The sequence below is a fragment of the Girardinichthys multiradiatus genome, chromosome 17, assembly GCF_021462225.1.
Source record: "Girardinichthys multiradiatus isolate DD_20200921_A chromosome 17, DD_fGirMul_XY1, whole genome shotgun sequence".
Lineage (NCBI taxonomy): Eukaryota > Metazoa > Chordata > Actinopteri > Cyprinodontiformes > Goodeidae > Girardinichthys > Girardinichthys multiradiatus.
In genome coordinates this window covers 19,161,473-19,182,613 of record NC_061809.1, presented here as the reverse complement: position 1 = coordinate 19,182,613, position 21,141 = coordinate 19,161,473, and the positions used below count along the sequence as shown (strand labels likewise).

The window sequence follows — 21,141 nt, the reverse complement described above, 5'->3', positions numbered from 1 at the left end:
CAGGGTACATCCTGGACAGGTCGCCAGTCCATCGCAGGGCAACACACAAACAACCATGCACACACTCATTCATACACCTAAGGGCAATTTAGAGTGACCAATTAACCTAACAGGCATGTCTTTGGACTGTGGGAGGAAGCCAGGAGTCTTGTTCTCTTAAATACTCTTATTTCAGTGTGCTGCTGATAGTTTACATTATTGTCAAATAATTGATCGAAGGAGCTTTCCAAGACCTTAAAAAAGAAGATTGTAGCAGCTTGTGAGCTTGGTAAGGAGTTTAAAGAAGGATTTAAATGAAGTTGAAATTGGCCGTTCCACTGTACAGAACATGTTTCACAGGTTGAGGACATTTAGAACAGCTGCTAACGTATATACATCTATATATATATATATTGCATTATGTTTTCTTTTATCCTTTTATCTAGTTTCATTCTGGTGGAGGCCTGGAAAGTTTGAGAGCCACTGTTTCTTTACAGTTAGGAATGCTAAATATCAACTCTGTGATTGAATAATAATGATATACAAGTAAAGATTGACAACTTATGAAGGCTCGAACATTTTTTTTCCATATTCTTCCATCAGCAAATATTTCTGTCAGAAGATTGAAGCTTTACAAAAATAAGAGATCAGAAATAAACCACAAAACTCAGATTAGTGCATCTCTAAAAAAACAAGAAAAGCAAACTGCAGAGTTTTCATAAACACTGGGTTGGCTGTAACTTTGTTATTATGTGCGACAGTAATTCGAACAAGGAAATGGATTTAGCTGAAGCAATTTTGGAATTTGTCATCATCAAATTGTTTTGTATTGCTTTGATAAACAAGCAAAGACCACACACAATGTTTTACACACCTGAGCAGGTTTACAAGTCTTAGCAAAATATTACATCTTTGAGAAAAACTAAATATCTAAAGGGAGCATAGCATGAATGTTGCATCACTCCAGGCTTTGTTCCCTTTAGCACAAAGCTAAGCATTTTTTGTTGGTTAATTTGCATGATGGGTCTCAATCTCTGTCTTTTTTGTCCAAACAGAAGAAGAATCCCTTTTTAAACTGTCTGTCCTGGATAAGTAATGCTGCAGGGGATTGTTTTTGGTACCACCCTCTAATGCAAACATCCACAAAGAAACACAATAGAAAGCCAGTCAAGATGAAGATTGGTACATTTTGAACATTTGAGACAGAAAAACTGACACATCTCAGTGGTGCCAAAGCTTGTAATGAGTTCTCACACCTCCTCTGCCAAGCAAGATCTATAAGCACTCATGTTTTATTTTTCGTGTCAGGCTATGGGATCAAATGGAATTTAAGTTATTAATATGTATTATAAGTGCCAACTTCGTGCCATATCATCTCATCCTTTTTCTTTCCCCCAAACAGACTCTTTTATCTTTATTATTTCCCCCCTCTCTGCTCAGGGCTATCAGGTTGTGATTCCTGTTACAGAACTAAAGATCTGTGATACAGAGAGAGCTTCTTCACATGTGTTCGATGTTGTTAGATGATTGTGATGTTTGATTAAATTATAGAAGCGGTGTAGCTGAAGCTGTCTGGTATTTTTATTTTTTTTTTAAAGAACAATGAAGACCTTTCCATAACAAAAGTAAAAGACTTTTCAAGTGAGTGTTTCTTTCAATGCAATTGGAATTGAACAGTGAAGAAATAAAACTTGCACATTGTTTAGAAACTATGGGAAAGTTTTCAGTGCTGTTTTCTGTACTGCATTTTATCATGTCTTGTTCACAAAATAAAATACAGTGCTTACATTGGCCAAACCTTAACAGGAACATTATAAAATCAACCATCAATTATTTAAACAATTTCTAATGCATTTTGCCATCTAATCTAAGACAGAAATAGGAGTTTGTCCATGGCAACATTTATGCAAGAACTGCTCATAGCATTTTGCATATAGTAGCTATGGGTCCTGTTGGCAACTGTGCTTACAATTATTACAGTTGTCATATAGAGCTGAAAGAAGACCAAAAAAAAATAAGGCAAGAGAAATCGTTCAATAAATTATTCTAAAACAAACCGTTTTGTTTTTCAGATTTAGAGATGTTTGGCAGAACAATTGTTGTATATCAAAAAGTCTGTCCCTGGAAGCTCCACCAAACTAGTCAATGTGTGTTTCAGCTATTGTTCAATCATTTCATTTTCAAGTTTTTCCCCTATTTACCTGGTAAGAAGCTGTAGCATCAAAATGTTACCAGAAAGCAGGGGGAGAACAGAAACAGGAACACCTGAGGAAGGAGCCAAGTCTCAGCTATAGTAATTGTTTCAGTTTCATTTAATAAGAAATCAAACTGAACTGACAGTGCTATGGTAAATATTATCCACTGGCATTATCTCTCCCTTTCTCAAGATTAAAGTTGCGTGGGGTTTTTCTTTTCCTTCCTGTGGTGAGGTCCGTCTGCAACATTCCTGCACAGAAACAAACATTTCAGCTGATTATCACTAGCGGTAAACAAAAACTGAGAGCACATGTGTCTAAATACCTATCTGACAATCAATTCTGCTCTTGTAGCTGCCTGCATTTACCATAATAGAGGATTGTCACCTTACTCAAATAGTATTTCTCTACAAATGCAGTTACTGGGGTCATCCTGCAGAATGGAAATAAAGCATTAACATATTGATCCAAAAATACATCTTAAAAATAAAGTGTTTTAATGCCACATCCCACAACTTGCCAGGTAATACCAACACCATAGGGAGTCTAATGTGTTCTTATTTTCTACTTCAAGAGCCCATAGCACTATCACATTGAAGCTATAAAAAAACCTGCTGTAACTGTCTGTGTCAGTTAGATGACTAATGCATTTGATGAGAATGGCCTTTGTATTTGTGCTTCCTAAACTAAACTAAACTAAACTAAACCACTCCCTTTGAGGTAGGTTGGCCTTTTCCTAGTTAGGTTAGGTGTGTCACAGGCCTCCTGTCTGATAAGCTCTAGTCTACAAAAGAACTTGTAGAATATTCTGTGGTGAAATGTTTATTACTTACACTCTGCAATGTACCCACAGAAACATTCAGCATTCGATAAATCCAACAAACATTCGGTTTTCATTTATGGTATCAGTTTTGTTTCTTGCACACAAGAAAGGGCAAGGCAGGTTTATTTGCATAGGGCCATTGATACACAAGCCAATTTATAGTGCCTAGAAAAATAGATCAATGGAAATAAAGAGAATTATGATTAAAAAAAAAGAGTACTGGAGCTTTGAGGAACCCCACATGTGTTTGCTCAGATATGAAATTACCAGAGGACACAAAGTAGTGCCACTTTCCCAAATGAGATCTGAAAAACGTGAGCAGAGTACCAGACCATTCCATTACTTTTCCAGACTATAAATCAGTACGTTATGATCAGCTGTGTGAAATGCATCTCTGAGATCTAAAAAACATAAAACAAGACAAAAATCTTTGATGTATTGCTGTTAGAACCTATATCACTGCAAACCTTCACCAGTTCTGTGGTGTGTTTATAAACTTGTCTGAAATGCACTGAAGAGTTCTTTTTGTATCGCAAAGTCCTACATTTGTTAATAAACTGCTTTTTAATGATATTACCATAGTAAATATGCTCCTTGCAATGTTAGTGTTTTTATTGATAATGTCAGAGAAGTATAACTGCATGATTAACAATACAAGCATAATCCTAACTTCAGATTAGAGGCATAAATACTATCTTTATAAAGGTCACACTGAACCTGGAGTGTATTTTTTCTTTAATTGCATTCAGCTTATCAGGCAACTCCCCCTTTAATTTAGAAGTGGTTCGGTTCTGCGCCTATTTGGGTTCTGGATCAACCAGTCAACAAAAACCATCCCTTTGAATGCTGATTGGTTATCCTTTTTATGTTTGATTGTTTTGTAGTTATCCCGTTGAACGACACAAGTCAAAATGCATTGGTCTACTAATAAAGTTGTTTCCTGGTATTTCAAGTGTTGCTGGTGTCTCCACCAGATCTTTGACCATCTACATGCAAAAAGCACATTAGGAAATATTGCCTACTCATTACATCCCTTGCAGTAATTGATTTGTTTCTGCACAGCCCTTTCAGGTACTCATCGGTTATTGACCTGGGTTATAGCTTGCGTGATACAAAAGCGCCCTCTGCTGATAGTTTTGATGAAATTCAGCTAATATATACAGGGGTTGGACAATGACATTGAAACACCTGGTTTTAGACCACAATAATTTATTAATATGGTGTAGGGCCTCCTTTTGCAGCCAATACAGCGTCAATTCGTCTTGGGAATGACATATACAAGTTCTGCACAGTGGTCAGAAGGATTTTAAGCCATTCTTCTTGCAGGATAGTGGCCTGGTCACTACGTGATACTGGTGGAGGAAAACGTTTCCTGACTCGCTCCTCCAAAACACCCCAAAGTGGCTCAATAATATTTAGATCTGGTGACTGTGCAGGCCATGGGAGATGTTCAACTTCACTTTCATGTTCATCAAACCAATCTTTCACCAGTCTTGCTGTGTGTATTGGTGCATTGTCATCCTGATACACGGCACCGCCTTCAGGATACAATGTTTGAACCATTGGATGCACATGGTCCTCAAGAATGGTTCGGTAGTCCTTGGCAGTGACGCGCCCATCTAGCACAAGTATTGGACCAAGGGAATGCCATGATATGGCAGCCCAAACCATCACTGATCCACCCCCATGCTTCACTCTGAGCATGCAACAGTCTGGGTGGTACGCTTCTTTGGGGCTTCTCCACACCGTAACTCTTCCGGATGTGGGGAAAACAGTAAAGGTGGACTCATCAGAGAACAATACATGTTTCACATTGTCCACGGCCCAAGATTTGTGCTCCTTGCACCATTGAAACCGACGTATGTCACCCGTAATGTTGTGTGCATTTCAATATTTTGAGCTAAAATGTGCTCTTACCCTGCTAATTGAACCTTCACACTCTGCTCTTACTGGTGCAATGTGCAATCAATAAAAACTGGCTACCAGGCTGGTCCAATTTAGCCATGAAACCTCCCACAATAAAATGACAGGTGTTTCAGTTTCATTGTCCAACCCCTGTATTTCTGACACAAACAGGTGAAGGAAGTAAATGAGAAAGGTGAAGCACTAAGGTAAAACAAGCCTTCTCTAAATCTATAAGATAAAGGAGATATAGGTTTACTTTACATTCTGTTTATTAAATGTTTCTAACAGTTAGCTCAAAAGATCTTACATTTCAGGTTGCATTTTTTGGTACAATGTAATCTGTCTGGGTCATTGATTTAGTTCAAAGAGAATTTTATAGCACACCATTTCACTTGACAGAGTAAGCATTGTAATATTCCGTAGTGGAGAGTTGAAGCTTTATTGCTCTCTTCTGTTTGACTAACATGCCTTCCAGCTGAGCCATCATTGATTTCACCTGTGCTTTTCTCGATGTGGACAGTCAGTCTGCGGGGAAGAGTAGACCGGTGTTTTTTAAAGCTGAAAATAACTGCAGCTTTGCACCTGAAATTCAGAATGACAGCAAATCAATGTTTCTGTTAGTTGATCTTCAAGATTGCCTGTATTTTTTAGTGAGATCTCACAAACATCCCAATGAAAAATCATTTTAATTGATTACAAAAATGTGCAAAATTGGTGTTACAATGTTACTGACTTCAAGCAAACATACAATATATATGGTTAATGAGTCAAGACATAAATGCACATCTGCATGTCACTCACTCTTTGCAGGGATTCAATCTAGCTGCCAATGACAAATGCAAGAAGAGTCAATGGACCAAAATGTATAAATCAAGATAGATAAAAGAGGCTGAAACAGAAAGACACACACTTTTGTTTGGTCCAGTCACAAAGTTTATTTGTAAGATGTGAACGTATTTATTGTACTCATAATGAGCCAAAGGTCAATCAGAGGGCCTATAAGAACCAGTACTAACACAATTTTATAAGAAATATCAAATATTGACTATTTAATAAATTAGATTATAAGATATTTATCCATACTATATATAATTTCAAATATGGGCTTAAGGAAATAAATATTTTCTTGCAAAAGCTTTCTTTAACAGGCTAAGGTTGATTGAGTTCATTGGTACTCAATAAGATATTCTGGGTATATTTGATTCGGATCAAATATAATGAATATTTTGGGATGATCAATGTCATTCACGCAACTGTCATAAGAGTTTTCCTCATCTGGCTTAAACAAATCCGGTTTTCCAAGGTTGTATTTCCCAACTATCACTCGAGCAAGAAATATAATTTTATTGTCTCCATCATGTGTTGAAGCTGTGCTGTTGGTACTATATGTCTTTGCATGTGATGCATGGATGGCAAAATATATACCTAGGGGAAGAAAAAGAACAGAGAAATTTAGACCAATTTAGCCAATCGGTTTTATATTTTAATTACACATACACGTGATTGGTGCATTAATAGTCCTACCATTGCCGTATGTTCTTCCATTCTTTTTCCGTATCCGTAAATCAAAGTTATATTTGCAAATGCTATCTACATTTTTAGTGTCAGTCCCATGGAAAAGGCGCCTCTCTGGAATTTCTTTGACACCTTTAATCTTCATTAGTTGTTTTTTTTTCCTGAAGAATACAGAGAGAAACATTATGTTTAAAAACCCAGACAAGAAATTATTAAATGCACAGCGTCAAGTTAGAAGTTTTTTCTTACCTGCAATATATTTCCCAGAGGTCCAAATTCTGTATCCTGCGTATTGCTACAATGGATTTGTTCAGTAGACCATCATTATTCACATAATCTGCCACAGTCCGATACTCTGAGGTGAGCTTATTCAGCTGGATCAGCTTAAAAACATGACACACACATACAGTGCCTTGCAGAAGTAGTGTCACCCCTTAAATGTTTCCTTAAATTTTGTCACACTGTCACCAAAAACTTTTATTCATGTAATTTTATGTGACAGACCAACACAAAAGAAAGGAAAAAGATAATTGGGCAAGCACAGCATTAATCAGAGGAGCAGCCAAGACAAGCCTTGGTAACCCTGGAGGAGCTGATAACTTTGGTGGGAGAATCTGTTGGCAGGACAACTTATATTTGTACTCTTCACAAATCTGGCCTTTATGAGTGAGTGGCAAGAAGAAAGCCATTATTGAAAGAAAACCATAAAAAGTCATATTCAAAGTTGTTGTTTTCTACTTTGTGTTGTTCTATCACATTAAATCCCAATAACGTACACTGAAAATTGTGGTTGTGATGCAACAATATGTGGAAAACTTAATCAGAAGTACTAAATACTAATGGCATAAAGGTCTTCAGCAGAAACAAAAGAATAAATTTTTTCCACATGTGCCTACTGAACAATAAAACACGTATCATACTATAGATCATAAAATTTACGAGAGACAAGATTTTTTTTTATTCACTGTCCACATCTTAGCACATTGGATTTGAAATAAAGTGATTACATCTCGTTTGTTGAACTTCTCATGAACATCTCTAATCCACAGAGGTTGTTAGAAATGGAAATACTACCCATGGTTTTTAGGTAATAATGCAACTCCTATTACTGTTTTGTAGCCAAACAGAAAACTTTGTAATACCAGGTTTATAAATGATCTTCCAGACAGACTGACTTGTCCTCCATCGGCTACAGTCTGAATCAGAACCCCGAATTAAATGAAAACTTATCAACCAAGTAACCTACATCAGGTCACACTTTTTTGTTACCAAATCTCCATAGCCACTCAAATATTGTTTGGCAGTAAAGCAAACAGTGAAAAAATGTTCAAATATTTGGTTAATAATCTCTGGTGACCTTTGCCATAATACCTGTATCTTATTATCCAATAATTTCAATTTATTTTTTTTTATTTTCTCCTCACCTGGTAAGGAGCTGTAGGATCCAATTGATCCCAGAAAACAGGCGGCCCACAGAAACAGGAACAGCTGCCACAGGACAGAAGCAAAACCCCAGATAGGTAATGGTTTCACTTTCACTTTGTAAGAAATCATACTGAACTCACAGTGCTATGGTAAACAGGATCCACTGGCAATATCTGACCTTTTCTCAAGATTAAAGTGGCGTTGGATTCTTCTTTGCTTTCCTGTGGTGAGGTCCGTCTGCAACATTCCTACACAGGAACAGGAATTTTAGTGGATTTCAACTGGAAGTAAATAAAACCTGAGCATGAGTGTTACCTGAAAAATCAAGTTGACTTCTGTAGCTCTGTGTATTTACATTCATAAACGATTTTGAGTCTCTCAAATAGTATTTCTCTATGTCCTCACTGCTAATGGGGTTAGTGGTGTCATCCTGCAGGATGGAAGATGCAAGGATTGATCAAATCACAGCCAACAAATGATCTAGAGATCTAAAGAGTACATATAGATTTACCTCAAAGCTGTGCCACCTCCCACAATCTGCCAGATAATACCAATGCCATGGAGTGTCTGTGGTGTCCATATTTACTTCATCAAGAGCCCACATGGTGCTGACTAACTAAAGCTAAATGAAAAAATGAACCTGCTTTACCTGCCTCTGTGTCACTCAGACTATAGACTACTATGACTATTAAATTGGGCCTTTATGTTTCTGCTTTCTGAACTAAACCACTCCCTCTGAGGTAGGCTGGCTTTTCTCTGCTGATGACACAAAGCTGATAGTATCAAACAGGGTTCCTTTTCAGTATGGAAAAGTCTGGAGTTAGATTTAAATATTTTTCAGGTCTTGATACATATGGAAAACAAATACGTTTCCAGACATTATTTCTTATCCTGCTGTCTAAAAGCTGTATCCTTTAATCAGTCCTTCCTTCTTAGTCCCTCCTTTCTTTCTGGTGATATGGTCTCGTGGTTTTGTGGTGCTTCGTGTTTTTCATGTGTTTCGTGAGTGATGTATGTGACGTTTTTTTTTTTATGTGTGTTCCTTTGCTTTCTGGAAAAAGCACTTTAAATTAATCTATGTATGAAAGGTCCTAGACAAAAAAAAAATTCCTTGCTTAGCCTTTCTCATACACTTCCTTCTGTCCTATTCTATGTTCTTTATTGTCTTTCTTTCGCTCCTTTCTCCCATTATTTTCTTTCTTTCCTTTCCTTATTGGGGCATTTCCTTTTCATGTTGTCCTCCCCTCATACTTTCTTTTCTTTCATTTCTTGTGGCCCTACTTTTCTCGTTCTTGCCTAGTGTGCTTATTTTATCCTTTCCTGGTGTCCTACGTTGTGTATTTTTTGTCCTGACTCTCTTCAATCCTCTTCCTATTTTTTCCAGATTCAATATTTAAAGCCTGTTCACTGTCAAGGTTTTTGCCATAAATTCATGCCACGAACTTTAGTATTTCATATTTTAAGATGAACATAAACGGCTGAAAATTCTGGAAAGTTGAGTCTCTTAAAGTTTGAAATTTTTAAATGAAGAATATGCAGGGATCCTAGTCACAGGCATCCTGTCTGATAAGCTGTAGGTTATAAAATATTTGCCAAAGTCTCTGTGCTGAAAATTTTATTACACTGTGCAACATACACACATGAAACATACAGCTTTTCACAAATCCAACTCACACACTCAAATTTATCAGTTATGAATTACAGTAAATTATTTTTTCTTGCTTCTGCACACAAGGAAAGCTAAAATGGTCCATTCTTATACCTGCGGATAATATTCTCTACGCCCAAAGCTTGAAGACAGTCATCCAAATAATCCCACAAATGCACATATCAAAAGCAATATTACATCATTAAGCAACATTACTTATTACAGTACATACAGTGCCTTCCAAAAGTATCAATTCTCCTTGAACTTTTTCACATTTTGTTACAACCAATTTTATTTAGTAGCTGGGACAGGGAAACTGCTCACAGTTAATGGGAAGATGGACTGGGTCGATGCAGGATAATCCGGATATATATATGTTTAACAATAGCCCAGTCAAATTCCAGACCTAAATTCCACCAATAAACTGTGGCAAGACTTGAAAACAGCTGTTTAGAGAAGCTCATCATTTAATCAGATTGAGCTTCAACTTTACTGCAATTGCAGTAAAATATAGTGCTTCAAAAATGTGACTCGGGGTTGCTGAATACACATGCATGCCACATTTTTTGGAGATTTTTATTGGTCAAATTTTGAAAACTATGTATACTGTACCACATTGTTTTGGCCTATTACATAAAATCCCAGTAAATTACATCAAATTCTTCAGTTGTAACAGGACAAAATGGGGAAAGGTATAAAGGTGCACAAATACTTTCACAAAGCACTATATGTGCAGGCAGCACTTTCAGTGGGTTAAATTTACTCCATGTGCAAATCTAACTTGTTTTCCTCATGTACAGTTAGTGATGATCTCACACTTATAGGACAATTTTTAATGTGATGTTTACCTTGTTTTTAACTGAGATGAACTAAACTACATAATCTTAACAAATGAAAAAAAATAAAATTCAGTTGTCAAAACCTCAAAAGATACACTTAGGAACAACAGACAAATATAACATTACAACTTTGTGTCAAAGTGACACAATTCTAAGTAAAACCTTTCATAGAAAGGGTAAAAAGTGCACCAATACATGGTTTAAACAACATAGAGGTAGAAGCTTATTATGAGAAAAACATTATGCTTAAATGATACAACAGTAAGTAACAGTAAGAGATTGTGGTAGCTGTTGCTTTAGGTTTTCTATTGGCATGACACATGGTGTGCTAAAAGTTTGAAGTGAATTGCTACAGAGAATATACTCACTTCAAGTGGATTTCTTTTCCATTGCCCTCCTAAAGGACACTGTGCTACAGCACCAGCCAAAACGTTTTCATACAATCATTACCTGCATGAACGTCAATTGTTTAATGATGCGCTTTGAACCCTTCTTTTTCCAGGATGTAATGAGTATTCAACAACTTCAGAATCCGGAGCACAGATCTGAATTGTGGGCAGTCAAAATTAAACATACAGGGTCAAATATATAAATACACCAACACAAATTTCTTGCGTAACGCCTTTTTGGAAGTTGCAGAGAAACCACTTGCTTTTTGTAATCATTTTGTAAACAAGGTTCTGGTATAGTTCTTTTTCCTGGCAAAAACCCAACTTTTAAGCATTTCCCATGAATGACAGACTTAATATCAATTGAACGTTTAAACACCAAAAACAAGTATGGTCAAGTATCTAAGCCAAAATAATGCTAGAACCTTGTTCATTGCGACAAAAGGAACACGGCTCTTCTGCAACTTGGGTTGATTTATTTGAGTCTATATGTCTAACTTTGACCCCTGATTAGAGAAAATGCTGTCTGCTGTGTAATCATCCTACCCTGGTAAAACAACGGTTTCAGAAAATCATCATAAAAGCCACCGACTGACTGTATGCAAATTACTGATCACAAATGCAGGTACTCACAGTATTTTTTTTTTTTTTTGATGTAACAAACTAAAAACACATGGAAAAGATTGAGATCAGAACATATTTTTGGAATTATAAATATTCATATGTATGGCACTGTGGATTAAAAATAAGTGGTGGCAAAGATGGGACATTGCCTTAAATCTCCAAACTGAAGCCACTCTTCACAGACTGTAACACGCAAAGTGAAATATAATACAAAACTCTGCACACATCAGTACTTTAACCTTTGAGCAAAATGTGCAGAATGCCTCAATGGTTTCCCTGCTTTTCAAACATTTCCAAAGGCACTTTGAAAAATCCACTGTTCCAGTTACTCATTGGAAGTGACTGCTATTTTTCTCCCATTTCATTCCTCCAATTGACTCGTCGTCGACTCCTATTTGTCCCCGAGTTAAACATCAGTAGAACTCAATCAGATACTCTGGGTAGATCTGATTGCTGTCAAATATAACGTATATCTTTGGGTTAGCCATATCGTCCACACAGCTGTCATAAAAGTTGGTAAAGCTAGCATCCTTGGAGGGCGGCCTGCAGTACATGGGATGGCCCACTGTGTGCTCTCCAACAAGCACTCTGGCCAGAAACATGGTCTTATAGGGTGGCTCATTGGCAAATATAGGGGGAGCGAGTCCGTGCCTCTGTAAGGTGGTGTTGTGTTTTCCGGTTGTGTGGCAGAATTTACTGGAATACTTGGCATCTCGGGCGAAGTAGCTCCCTTTGGGAAGGAAAGTTAAACGAGACGTTAAAAATCAAACAAATAACAAATCCAGGTGATTAAGCGTCAGTACAAAGGGAAGTACCTTTGCCATAAACATCACCATGACTCCCTGTCAGACGCCAGTCAAAGTTAAATGTACAAATAGCTTGTATGTTGCTGTGTCCTGTACCATGAAACAGCATTCGTTCTTCAATATCCAGAGTTCGCTTGACTTTTCGCAACTGTGTTTTCTTCCTTAGGGGAGAAACACAACACAGAGCATAAGATCCGTTAGAACTGGAAGACCTAACTGAACTCAGTTAGTTTGACCTTATTTATCAACAAACTCAAAATTTGCGGTTTGCTTTCAGATGCTGCATGAAACCCACTCTGTTGTTGACTCTAAAACCACGTATTGCTGATTGTTTCTCCCCACACTGTCTGACAGGCTGCAGTTTTTAAATTTATTTGGCCAGCATAAAAACAACTGATAAGGTTACAATCACAGCAGAATCGTCTAGTCACATAAGGAAACACTGAGGAATCCGTTTAGAACTGTGCCCAAAACAGAACATTACCTGCAGAAGAACTCCCATAGGTCCAAGTTCTGAATCCTCTGGATGGATTTTATTGGATGATCCATCGTCCTCTCGTACAATCTGGCTACTTCCTTAAACTCGTATGTGTCTCTGCCAAGCTGGATAAGCTGCAGAAACAAAGCTGTTGCTGTAAAAATCATCTGAATTGAATACAGGTGTGAATCTGTGAAAGAATAATGTATCTTATGAGTATTTACCAGTGGTTTAAAATAGTATTTGACACTTTACAGACGTCTTCTGTCTATTTTGTCACACTGACAGTAGATGTTTTAGATAAATAAGTACATTTTATGTCAGAAAAGGATAACCACTGTGAATACCTCAGTGATTTTAAAGATTTATAGTCACTTATCACATTTGCTGATGCTGATGGACAAGCAACAAGTGGTTATAAGGTTTATTAAGTTATTTTTTCACGTTCACATTTTCATGTTAGTGTCAATATTGTTTTGTGTCAACTCTTCTGTTGCATCACTTTCAATTCATCTTGAAACGAGCATTATTGCTCTCTGTCCACCATCCCCCTGCCTGTATCTTTTTACCTACCTGATAGGGCTCATCTGTATTGATTCTCTCCCAATGACAGGGAACAGGCAAGGCCAGATTATCACAAATAAACCTGAAAGAACAAATCAAGCATAGAGAGATTTTAGCAGCTCAAGATAAATAAATCTGTGCACAAAAGGATAATTCCCTGATCTATTTTTTCATACTGTGTCAGATATCCTTATGTCTCTTAGATTCTTTATGAAGTATCACATTATGAATCGGTAAGTTGCTAGCCCTGTGGTTTAACTTACGGGTTCCTGATGCCAGGAAATAGTGCTGAATTTACTCCTAACCCCTTTATTTAACTGTCCTTTGGTGATAGAAGAGTAGAACAAAGATTGAGATTTTTCCTTTAGGGACTAAACCTTACCTGAAGCCCGTGGTAGAGTGCAGCGAGCGTTTAATTGGCCTCTGTTTTCCTGTTGTTACATTAATCTGTCGCATAACTGTAAAGGAAGTAGATTTAAGTACTACGGAAACTGCCATTTATGAAAACACAAAAATAACTCACTTCAGGAAGCCTAAGTATTACCTTTTTCTTAGAGTGTTCATCTTTATTGATAGTCTTTTAATATATCGCAGCTTACCAGAGAAGTCCAGTCTGTAGGTGTATTTGGCTGTGTAGAATTCCATGACCCCACGTTGGTTCCTGTTGTAGCACTGTTCAATCTGAGCGCTTGTCACTGAGCAGGCCGCACTAGGATCGATCTGACAGAGACATCAAGAAAGAAAAGAGCACAACTGAACCAATCAGATGATCAGCTGGAGGGAAATAAGAAATTCCACATCCTTGGTGTCACAAGGACGATTTTACTCAATGATTGATTCACAGTTTCTTTGAAACATACTCCTAAACCTTTTCACATTTTGTCATGTCACAACCACAAACTTCATATATGTAATATTAGAAATGTTTGTGATAAACCAGCACAAAGTAGTGCATAACTGTCAAATGTAAAGAAACACAGCAACCATGTGGAAGAAGGTGCTCCAATCAGATGAGACCAAAATAACACTTTTAGACCTAAATGCAAAATGTTGTGGTGAAAAACTAAAACTGCACCATCCTTACAGAAAAACATGGTTGTGGCACATATGGTTGTGGGAAGCGTTGTTTTTTAACAGGGACAAGGAAGCTGGTCAGAGGTAACAGAAAGATGAGTGGAGCTAAATACCGGGCAATCCTGGAAGAACATCTTCTAGTGGCAGCAGAAAACTGGAGAAGAGGTTCACCTTTCAGCAGGGCAACTCTAAACACACCACCAGAGCTACAACAGTGTTTTAGATCAATGCATTCAAGGTCCAGACTTAAATCCAACTGAGAATCTGCAGCAATATTTGAAAACTGCTGTTGACAGGCCCTGTCCTTCAAGTCTGATTAAACTTTGACATATTTTGCAAAGAAAAAACAGCAAAATGTTAAGTCTCTAGCCCAAAAGAGCAGTAGTGAGGGGTGGAAGGTCAACAAAGAATAATTTGAGAATTTATTTCTCAATGAGATCTGGCCTGTATACATAAAAGGTAAATGAAAAATATTAAAAAGAATTGACTAAATTTATTTAATAGCGCTAATAACAAAAGCACAACCAACATTTTTCAGGATTCTATTGTGAAAAAAACGAATAAAAAAATCCATGTATCATTTTCCTTTTTACTTCACATTTCTGCAATACCGTGTGTTGGTTTATGCCTAAAACATACAATGAGGTTCATGGATTTAATGTACCAAAGGCACAGCATCCATAAAACTGCTTTAACTTTATCTGGACATATAACAACATTCTTATGCTAATTAATAACTTTGAAGTAATACTAACCAAAGATAAAATGTAAGACTCAGAAGTTTCTATTGTTTTTTTCTCTAAAGATCAAAGTAAGAAGCTTTGTAGAAACTGCTCTTAAACTGCAGTTTACTATTATTTTTTATTATTCATTTGCATGCAACCAGTGGCCAATTTTTGTGCAAACCAAACACTACCAACTAGCCAATTAATGTATTTATGAACTTTAAACTAAAGAAAAATTAAAGTTTGTCCCATTAGAATTTTCTATGCATTTAATCTTGCAGAATCTGCCTCTAAATGTCTAAACTACCTCAAACATGTGCCAGACTCCACACTCGGCCAAGTAGAACCAGCACCAGTTTGGCTCTGAGGTGTCCATCTCCTCAATCTCAGTGGACTCCTCCTCTGAAGATCTGATGGCTAACATCGCTAAATCTGAAATTAACACAAGCAGATAACACAATTAAAAGGAAAGAACGAATTACACAGGAGGCAGTGAGAGGGATTACACACTCATTTCATTTGTCAGACGAACCTAAAGTCGATCAGCTGTATTTAAGCCATTGTCGTGAGGGTATTTTATCTTGTAAACAAACTCAAGCAGAAAATTGCCATGTCGAGCTAGCTCTCATTAGCGGCTGCCGCATCCGTTTCCTCTCAGCTCTGTGGGAGTTTTCCCAGCTTTCAGTCTGTGTCTAACTAGGTATGTCTTCTTGAAATGTAACACCTTCATACGTCATCAATAAAAAGGGATGAGAAATTACAGAGACGGCACGAACGTGGACGAATAAATATACTTTTCCTCCTGGAATCCGTTGTTTACTTTTATTTCCTGAAACGTCACGCAGGCGTCAGCACGTGAGTCAAAGAAAGGAAGGTGCGCTGGGAGAACTAAACCCGGAGTTTGTCCTGACAGGTATATCATCAGGCGAGAGAAAAACGGGACACATTTAAATTATTGTTAGATTTGCGCAGTGATATCCTAATAAAGTTTAAATACCGGTTCTAAACCTAACACGTTTTTTTCTAAAATACAGAAAAACAAAGTTGTAAACAGTTTTTTTTTTTTCATATAAATCTAGGGCCGTTTTTTATATGTCGTGTTGTTGTTTTCTTGTGGACCATGAGTCTGTTGAATAAAGTAATCTAATGCAACACAGAATTATCGTTCGGGATTTAGCAAGACTTAACTGAGGAATTTTACTTTTGGCTTTTCACGTCGCTGTAAGTGTTCACGCAATTACAAATAGTATTTGAACATAGTGTAACTTAATCCATCTTCTGTAGGACAGCCTCACCGTGTCCCGCAGGACACGCCCCCCTATTATAAGGCTTGTCTTCAAACTTTGCTCAGATAGATGAACGAGGGGTTTTATCTTTGATCCCACAAAAAGCGCACTGGTAAGTAGTAACTCTTTGGAAAACTTCCTTTTTGATTAATGGAAAATGAACCAGCACATTGACAGTGGTCATTTGTAGTAACAGCCGTTTTGGTGTCTGGTAGCTTTATTATTATACATTTTTTAAAGATGGGAGAAGTCTGTTTAGTTTAAGAGACATTAATAAAAAATAGGTTTTTTATACATAAGGGCAGTTCTGTACCATATGCCTGTGTAAAAAGCTGGATGTGAGGCAACAGATGTTTCATTTCATTTTTCCTTTATTTGCCTGTAGGAAGATTATGGCGGACGAAACAGACCAAAGGGGCCCGGCTGAAGAGCAAGGGAAGGATAAACAGGATCCTGAGGAGGGTGTTCTGCCCAGGGGAAAATGGGCCAACAACATGGAGTTTATTCTCTCCATGGCTGGAGAAATAATTGGCCTTGGAAATGTTTGGCGTTTCCCATATCTGTGCTATAAAAATGGAGGAGGTAAGGGGGTGTGCTTGTGAAATATGTCTTATAATCAGTGAGGCATGAACACTTTTCCAATAATAGTCAGATTTCCTCATGAAAGTATGTGTTTTTAGGTGTGTTTCTCATCCCCTACTGTGTATTCCTCTTCTGCTGTGGCATCCCTGTTTTCTTCTTGGAGACTGCGCTGGGCCAGTACACCAGTGAGGGTGGGGTTACCGCCTGGAGGAAAATATGCCCCATGTTCGAGGGTAAAAAGAAGGCTCAGCCATACAAGCAATCAAACATTGACAATAGCTGCTTTGTGCTGTCACTGTCAAAGCCTTGCAAAAGATTTAATATTCTTCACATTCACATTACAAACACACACATCAATGTCTTTTATTGGCATTTTATTTGAAAGACCAGCTCAAAGTAGCATGTAATTTTGAAGGAGGGAGGAGGAAAATGTGACAAAACAAAGATGTGGAAGTACTGTAGGTACTCTAGTGAGGTAAGAGCAAAATCAAACTTTTTGACATACATGCAAAACTCTGAGACTGCATATAAGCCTTAACATATGATCCCAGCGTTAAACATGATAGTGGCAAGACCTAGCTGTTGGGAAACTTCTCTTCAGCAGGGACAAGAAAGCTGGTTGGAGTTGAGACAGATGGAACTAAAACATGATGAGCATTAAAGAAAATCTACAAAAGGCTTGAGACTTAGACAGGGCAAACTATATTATTCAAACAAAAACCCTGAAAAGTGTGGCCTGAATTTATTTCCTTCCCCTGCTGCAAAGTAACTAAATAAAATATGTCTGCAGCTTAATGTTTCGACCACAGTGTTTCATGAGACAGGTTGGTGAATAATAATGTTCTCCAACAAATCTCTAAAACCTTGCCTGAGTTTAGATTAATGTCAGCATTAACACAGCAGTTCTGTTAATCTTTATTTACTAATTTTGCCACTTCTAAAGGTGTTTGCTTGCACTAGATTTTATTTACAAGTACTTAAGTGAAGAGGGCTGCATAAAAGTGCACTCCACACCTTTCCAATTTTTTTGTCAAAAAAAAAACACGTAAAACAATAATTTTCTTTTTGTTTCACCAACATGTGCTACTTTGCGTTGGTCTGTCAGTTAAGGTTTCAATGAATTACAGACTTAATGAAGTCTGTGTTTTGAACTTGACATGTTGCAATGCACTATAAACAGGCATTTATTAACAGTGATTTGTGTTAGTAGTTATAACCAGTGCCAATGTGTAATTTTCATAAAATGCAAAATAACCAGTATAACTCTTGTGAACCAGACCAGCACTCTCAAGATCAAATCCAAGACACCTACAAGAAATATCCACTTACTCTGTGAAAAACTCACTTTCCCTGCAGGGGTAGGGATTGCATCCCAAGTGATTGTGATCTATTTAAACATCTATTACATTGTGGTTTTGGCTTGGGCTATCTTCTACCTAATAAACTCCTTCAAGAGCCCCCTGCCGTGGTCTACATGTGACAACTTGTGGAACACTGGTAAGGCAATAATAAATGACTCCTCTTTAAACACATCTGTATTTAATTAGCAGGGGAAGACATGTCTTCCCAAATCTTTTTCTTCTCACACACGAATTAACCTTTCCTTCCTTTTCACCAACTTTACTCAACAGATTTATGTTTTAGTCGAGCAGGCTTCTTTGCCAACCCTGAGCTTTTTCATAAAGAGTCCAACTGGTCATTTCTCCACAACTTCTCCTCAATTGGCGACTTTAAGAGCTACGACAACTTGTAAGTGGCATATTCATGGTGAATCAGGAACCTTTACAGTCTAGTTTGAAAATAGTTTATAATGTTTTTGTTAATGGCACTAAAACAGGAGAATGAAACCAAAGTGTGACAATGATGAGATTAGTGGTGTGTTGGTATGTGGGAAATCTATGCATGGGCTAAAGATGTTAACATGATAAATCCAAAGGACTTTCAAATAGTTTAATAGTTCTGCAAAGGCAGAGTTTATTTTTGTACAAAGGCCAGATTTTGCCAATTCTGGGTTGGTAGCACTGATATCCAATTTCATTAATATTATTTTAATATAACATTTAGTGCTCCAGCTGCTATGTGCATTGTGCAGCTCTTGGTGCAACAAAAAGGATCTCACTTAGCAACTAAAACAAACAAAAAATAAGTCACAGTCCCTGATACCATTGTCAGGACTCTTGCACAAAAACATTCATATGTGCTCCCAGTGAATAAGGGGGGCCAGCTGTGGAGAAGCGAACACATCTTCAAATTGTGCATAATCTGGGTGGCCACAGGAATTTTTCTGTTTTTCGGTCTGGAATTCAAATGTGGCATGTATTTCTCATATGGTCAAAGAAAAGCTTTGACATTGTATTTAGTGTTTGGGCAGTAGAAAGAGGTGGACGGTAAGGCAGAAAAAGAGGGAACCTGCCTACATATAAATACAGAATGCTCAGCCAAGGCATAGTTCTGAATAGTAGCAGTGCATAGTGTTTTGCACAAAAAGCCCTCATGTGCATTCTCTCATGCTGCAGATAAACTGAAGAAAGTTTAATGTTCTTTCCACAACTTGGCTTAAATGGATGATGGATGTGCAGAAACCCCACATGTGTAAACTGAAATTCATTGGATTTAAAATATCCTAGTAATGGAATAGTAACGGGCAGTACTGTTAGGGATGGCAGGTAAAAAGTATCATGATTGCCTTCGCACTGAAATTTGTCAAGATCTATCCATGACTGAACAATAATGGAGATCCTGGACACTGTAGGGCAATCTTAATCTATTGTGAAGGTAGCCTTAATTTTAAAGACAATGCTACATTGAAACATGTTTTAGTCTACATTAAACTACAGTAATAACCCATGTTCATGATGATGCGTCAATTTGGTTTACATTTCCTTTTATTCATGTTTTTGTTTTTCCAGCAGTGAAACTTTACTGACAATCAGCTCACCAGAAGAGGAGTTCTGGGAGTAAGTAACACCCAAACACACGTTACCTCCAACTGTGTGAATGTTTGCTCATTTGCTCCTTACTTTGTATTTATTTGACAATGATAGTGAGCTTTACTGATACATCAAAATGTTCAATCAATGTCACAAGATTTTAAATATTGCTCTGCTCATCAATCTTGTGCTATTCATTCAAACAGGAGACATCAGAACTAAAATAGCTTCAGGCGTCAACAGTGGGAGCTAGCACTCATGTGGTCTAAATGATCTTTGCATGCTGATTTTTGTCTACTCTATAAGTAAAGCATGCAGTGTTATCAGGAAAAATGAGGATCTGCATCGTTGGAAAGTTCTTATGTGCACGACCTAATTTGTCAGTTTTGGAGGTTTTGGGAAATTCAAGGAATTAATGTCATAGGTGCATTAGTCTGCCTCTTGAAACCATATATCAGCATTTAAGCATGTGTAAGAGTATGTCAACTGAAAGAAAACTGAATTATTTACATTTGATGATTTATGTGAATAATGCACCTTGCAACAGTGTTCATACCCCTAGAAGTTTTTCACATTTTGTCAATGTAGAAAAATGTGTTTTACATGATAGACCAACGCAAATTAGTTCAAACATGTGAATTTAAAGAAAACATAGTATAATAAAGTCCATTACCTTTAAAGCAAGTGGTACAATCTATGCAATAAGTACAAGTAACTAGGCCTGCAAAGTAAAATTGAATGGAAGGTGAAGAAAAGATTAAATGTTTTACACTGAAATGTTTTTCAGTGAAACTACAAAAGGAAAAGTTCCATTGTGTTGTTTTTAAAACTTTACATGAGTAAAATAAGTAGTTGCAATAAACCAGTGTTGTAGAACCTTATAACCTTGTCAACTATCCTCAACTGATTTACACATTTAATGCATGAGAAGAACTCCAGCTGGCCCCTCATCAATGTGTTGAACTGCTGTTTAAATCAGACATTCCTCAGCAATGCCTCTTAATGCTTCCCACAAATTAAAATGGCCAGCTTGACTCTGTGTGCAGCATTAAAATGACAAGCCAACAGAAGGTGAAACAAAGCCATCCGAAAACAACAAGGGAAGCGTGATGCTTGCATTCAACAGTAACTGCAAGGGACAATTGACAAATTTTCAGCTCCTAACTTTGATTAACTGTTGTTTGCTTTTCATTGTATTATTTTTGAATCCTTCGAAACAGAGATGGTGCTCTTCACATGATCATCTTCTGATTTGCTTTAAGAACATGTATTGGGAAATTATTTGGCTGTGATGGGAAAAAGGTCTTTTTATTCAACCCGCTCAGGGTTTATTGCAAGTAAAGTATTTCACAAC

The 21,141-nt window shown here is 37.2% G+C and overlaps 3 protein-coding genes across 4 annotated transcripts in view; 1 reads left to right on the top strand and 2 right to left on the bottom strand.

The window, feature by feature from the left end:
* Positions 1-114: 114 nt before the first annotated feature.
* On the bottom strand, positions 115-8,545 carry LOC124882966 (protein mono-ADP-ribosyltransferase PARP11-like). The gene is made up of 8 exons (XM_047389701.1): positions 8,354-8,545; positions 8,158-8,272; positions 8,021-8,090; positions 7,842-7,905; positions 6,667-6,800; positions 6,427-6,578; positions 5,399-6,327; positions 115-2,425 (listed from the first exon to the last, which is right to left on the bottom strand). The coding sequence occupies exons 1-7, from the start codon at positions 8,444-8,446 to the stop codon at positions 6,068-6,070; spliced, it is 888 nt and encodes a 295-aa protein (XP_047245657.1). The 5' UTR covers positions 8,447-8,545; the 3' UTR covers positions 115-2,425; positions 5,399-6,067.
* Positions 7,872-21,141, top strand: part of LOC124882962 (sodium- and chloride-dependent betaine transporter-like) — a 43,962-nt gene continuing 30,692 nt past the window's right edge. Inside the window, exons 1-7 of one of the 2 annotated variants that reach the window (XM_047389693.1) lie at positions 7,872-7,937; positions 16,274-16,387; positions 16,661-16,857; positions 16,956-17,090; positions 18,214-18,354; positions 18,489-18,606; positions 19,767-19,814. In XM_047389693.1, coding sequence (XP_047245649.1) covers positions 16,668-16,857; positions 16,956-17,090; positions 18,214-18,354; positions 18,489-18,606; positions 19,767-19,814 — 632 coding nt within the window. In that variant the 5' untranslated portion in view covers positions 7,872-7,937; positions 16,274-16,387; positions 16,661-16,667. Of the gene's footprint in view, positions 7,938-16,273; positions 16,388-16,660; positions 16,858-16,955; positions 17,091-18,213; positions 18,355-18,488; positions 18,607-19,766; positions 19,815-21,141 lie in introns of those variants that run through there. The other variant, XM_047389694.1, reaches the window with a different exon arrangement.
* On the bottom strand, positions 9,441-15,844 carry LOC124882965 (protein mono-ADP-ribosyltransferase PARP11-like). The gene is made up of 8 exons (XM_047389699.1): positions 15,522-15,844; positions 15,297-15,421; positions 13,790-13,910; positions 13,573-13,648; positions 13,200-13,272; positions 12,633-12,760; positions 12,158-12,309; positions 9,441-12,072 (listed from the first exon to the last, which is right to left on the bottom strand). The coding sequence occupies exons 2-8, from the start codon at positions 15,411-15,413 to the stop codon at positions 11,756-11,758; spliced, it is 984 nt and encodes a 327-aa protein (XP_047245655.1). The 5' UTR covers positions 15,414-15,421; positions 15,522-15,844; the 3' UTR covers positions 9,441-11,755.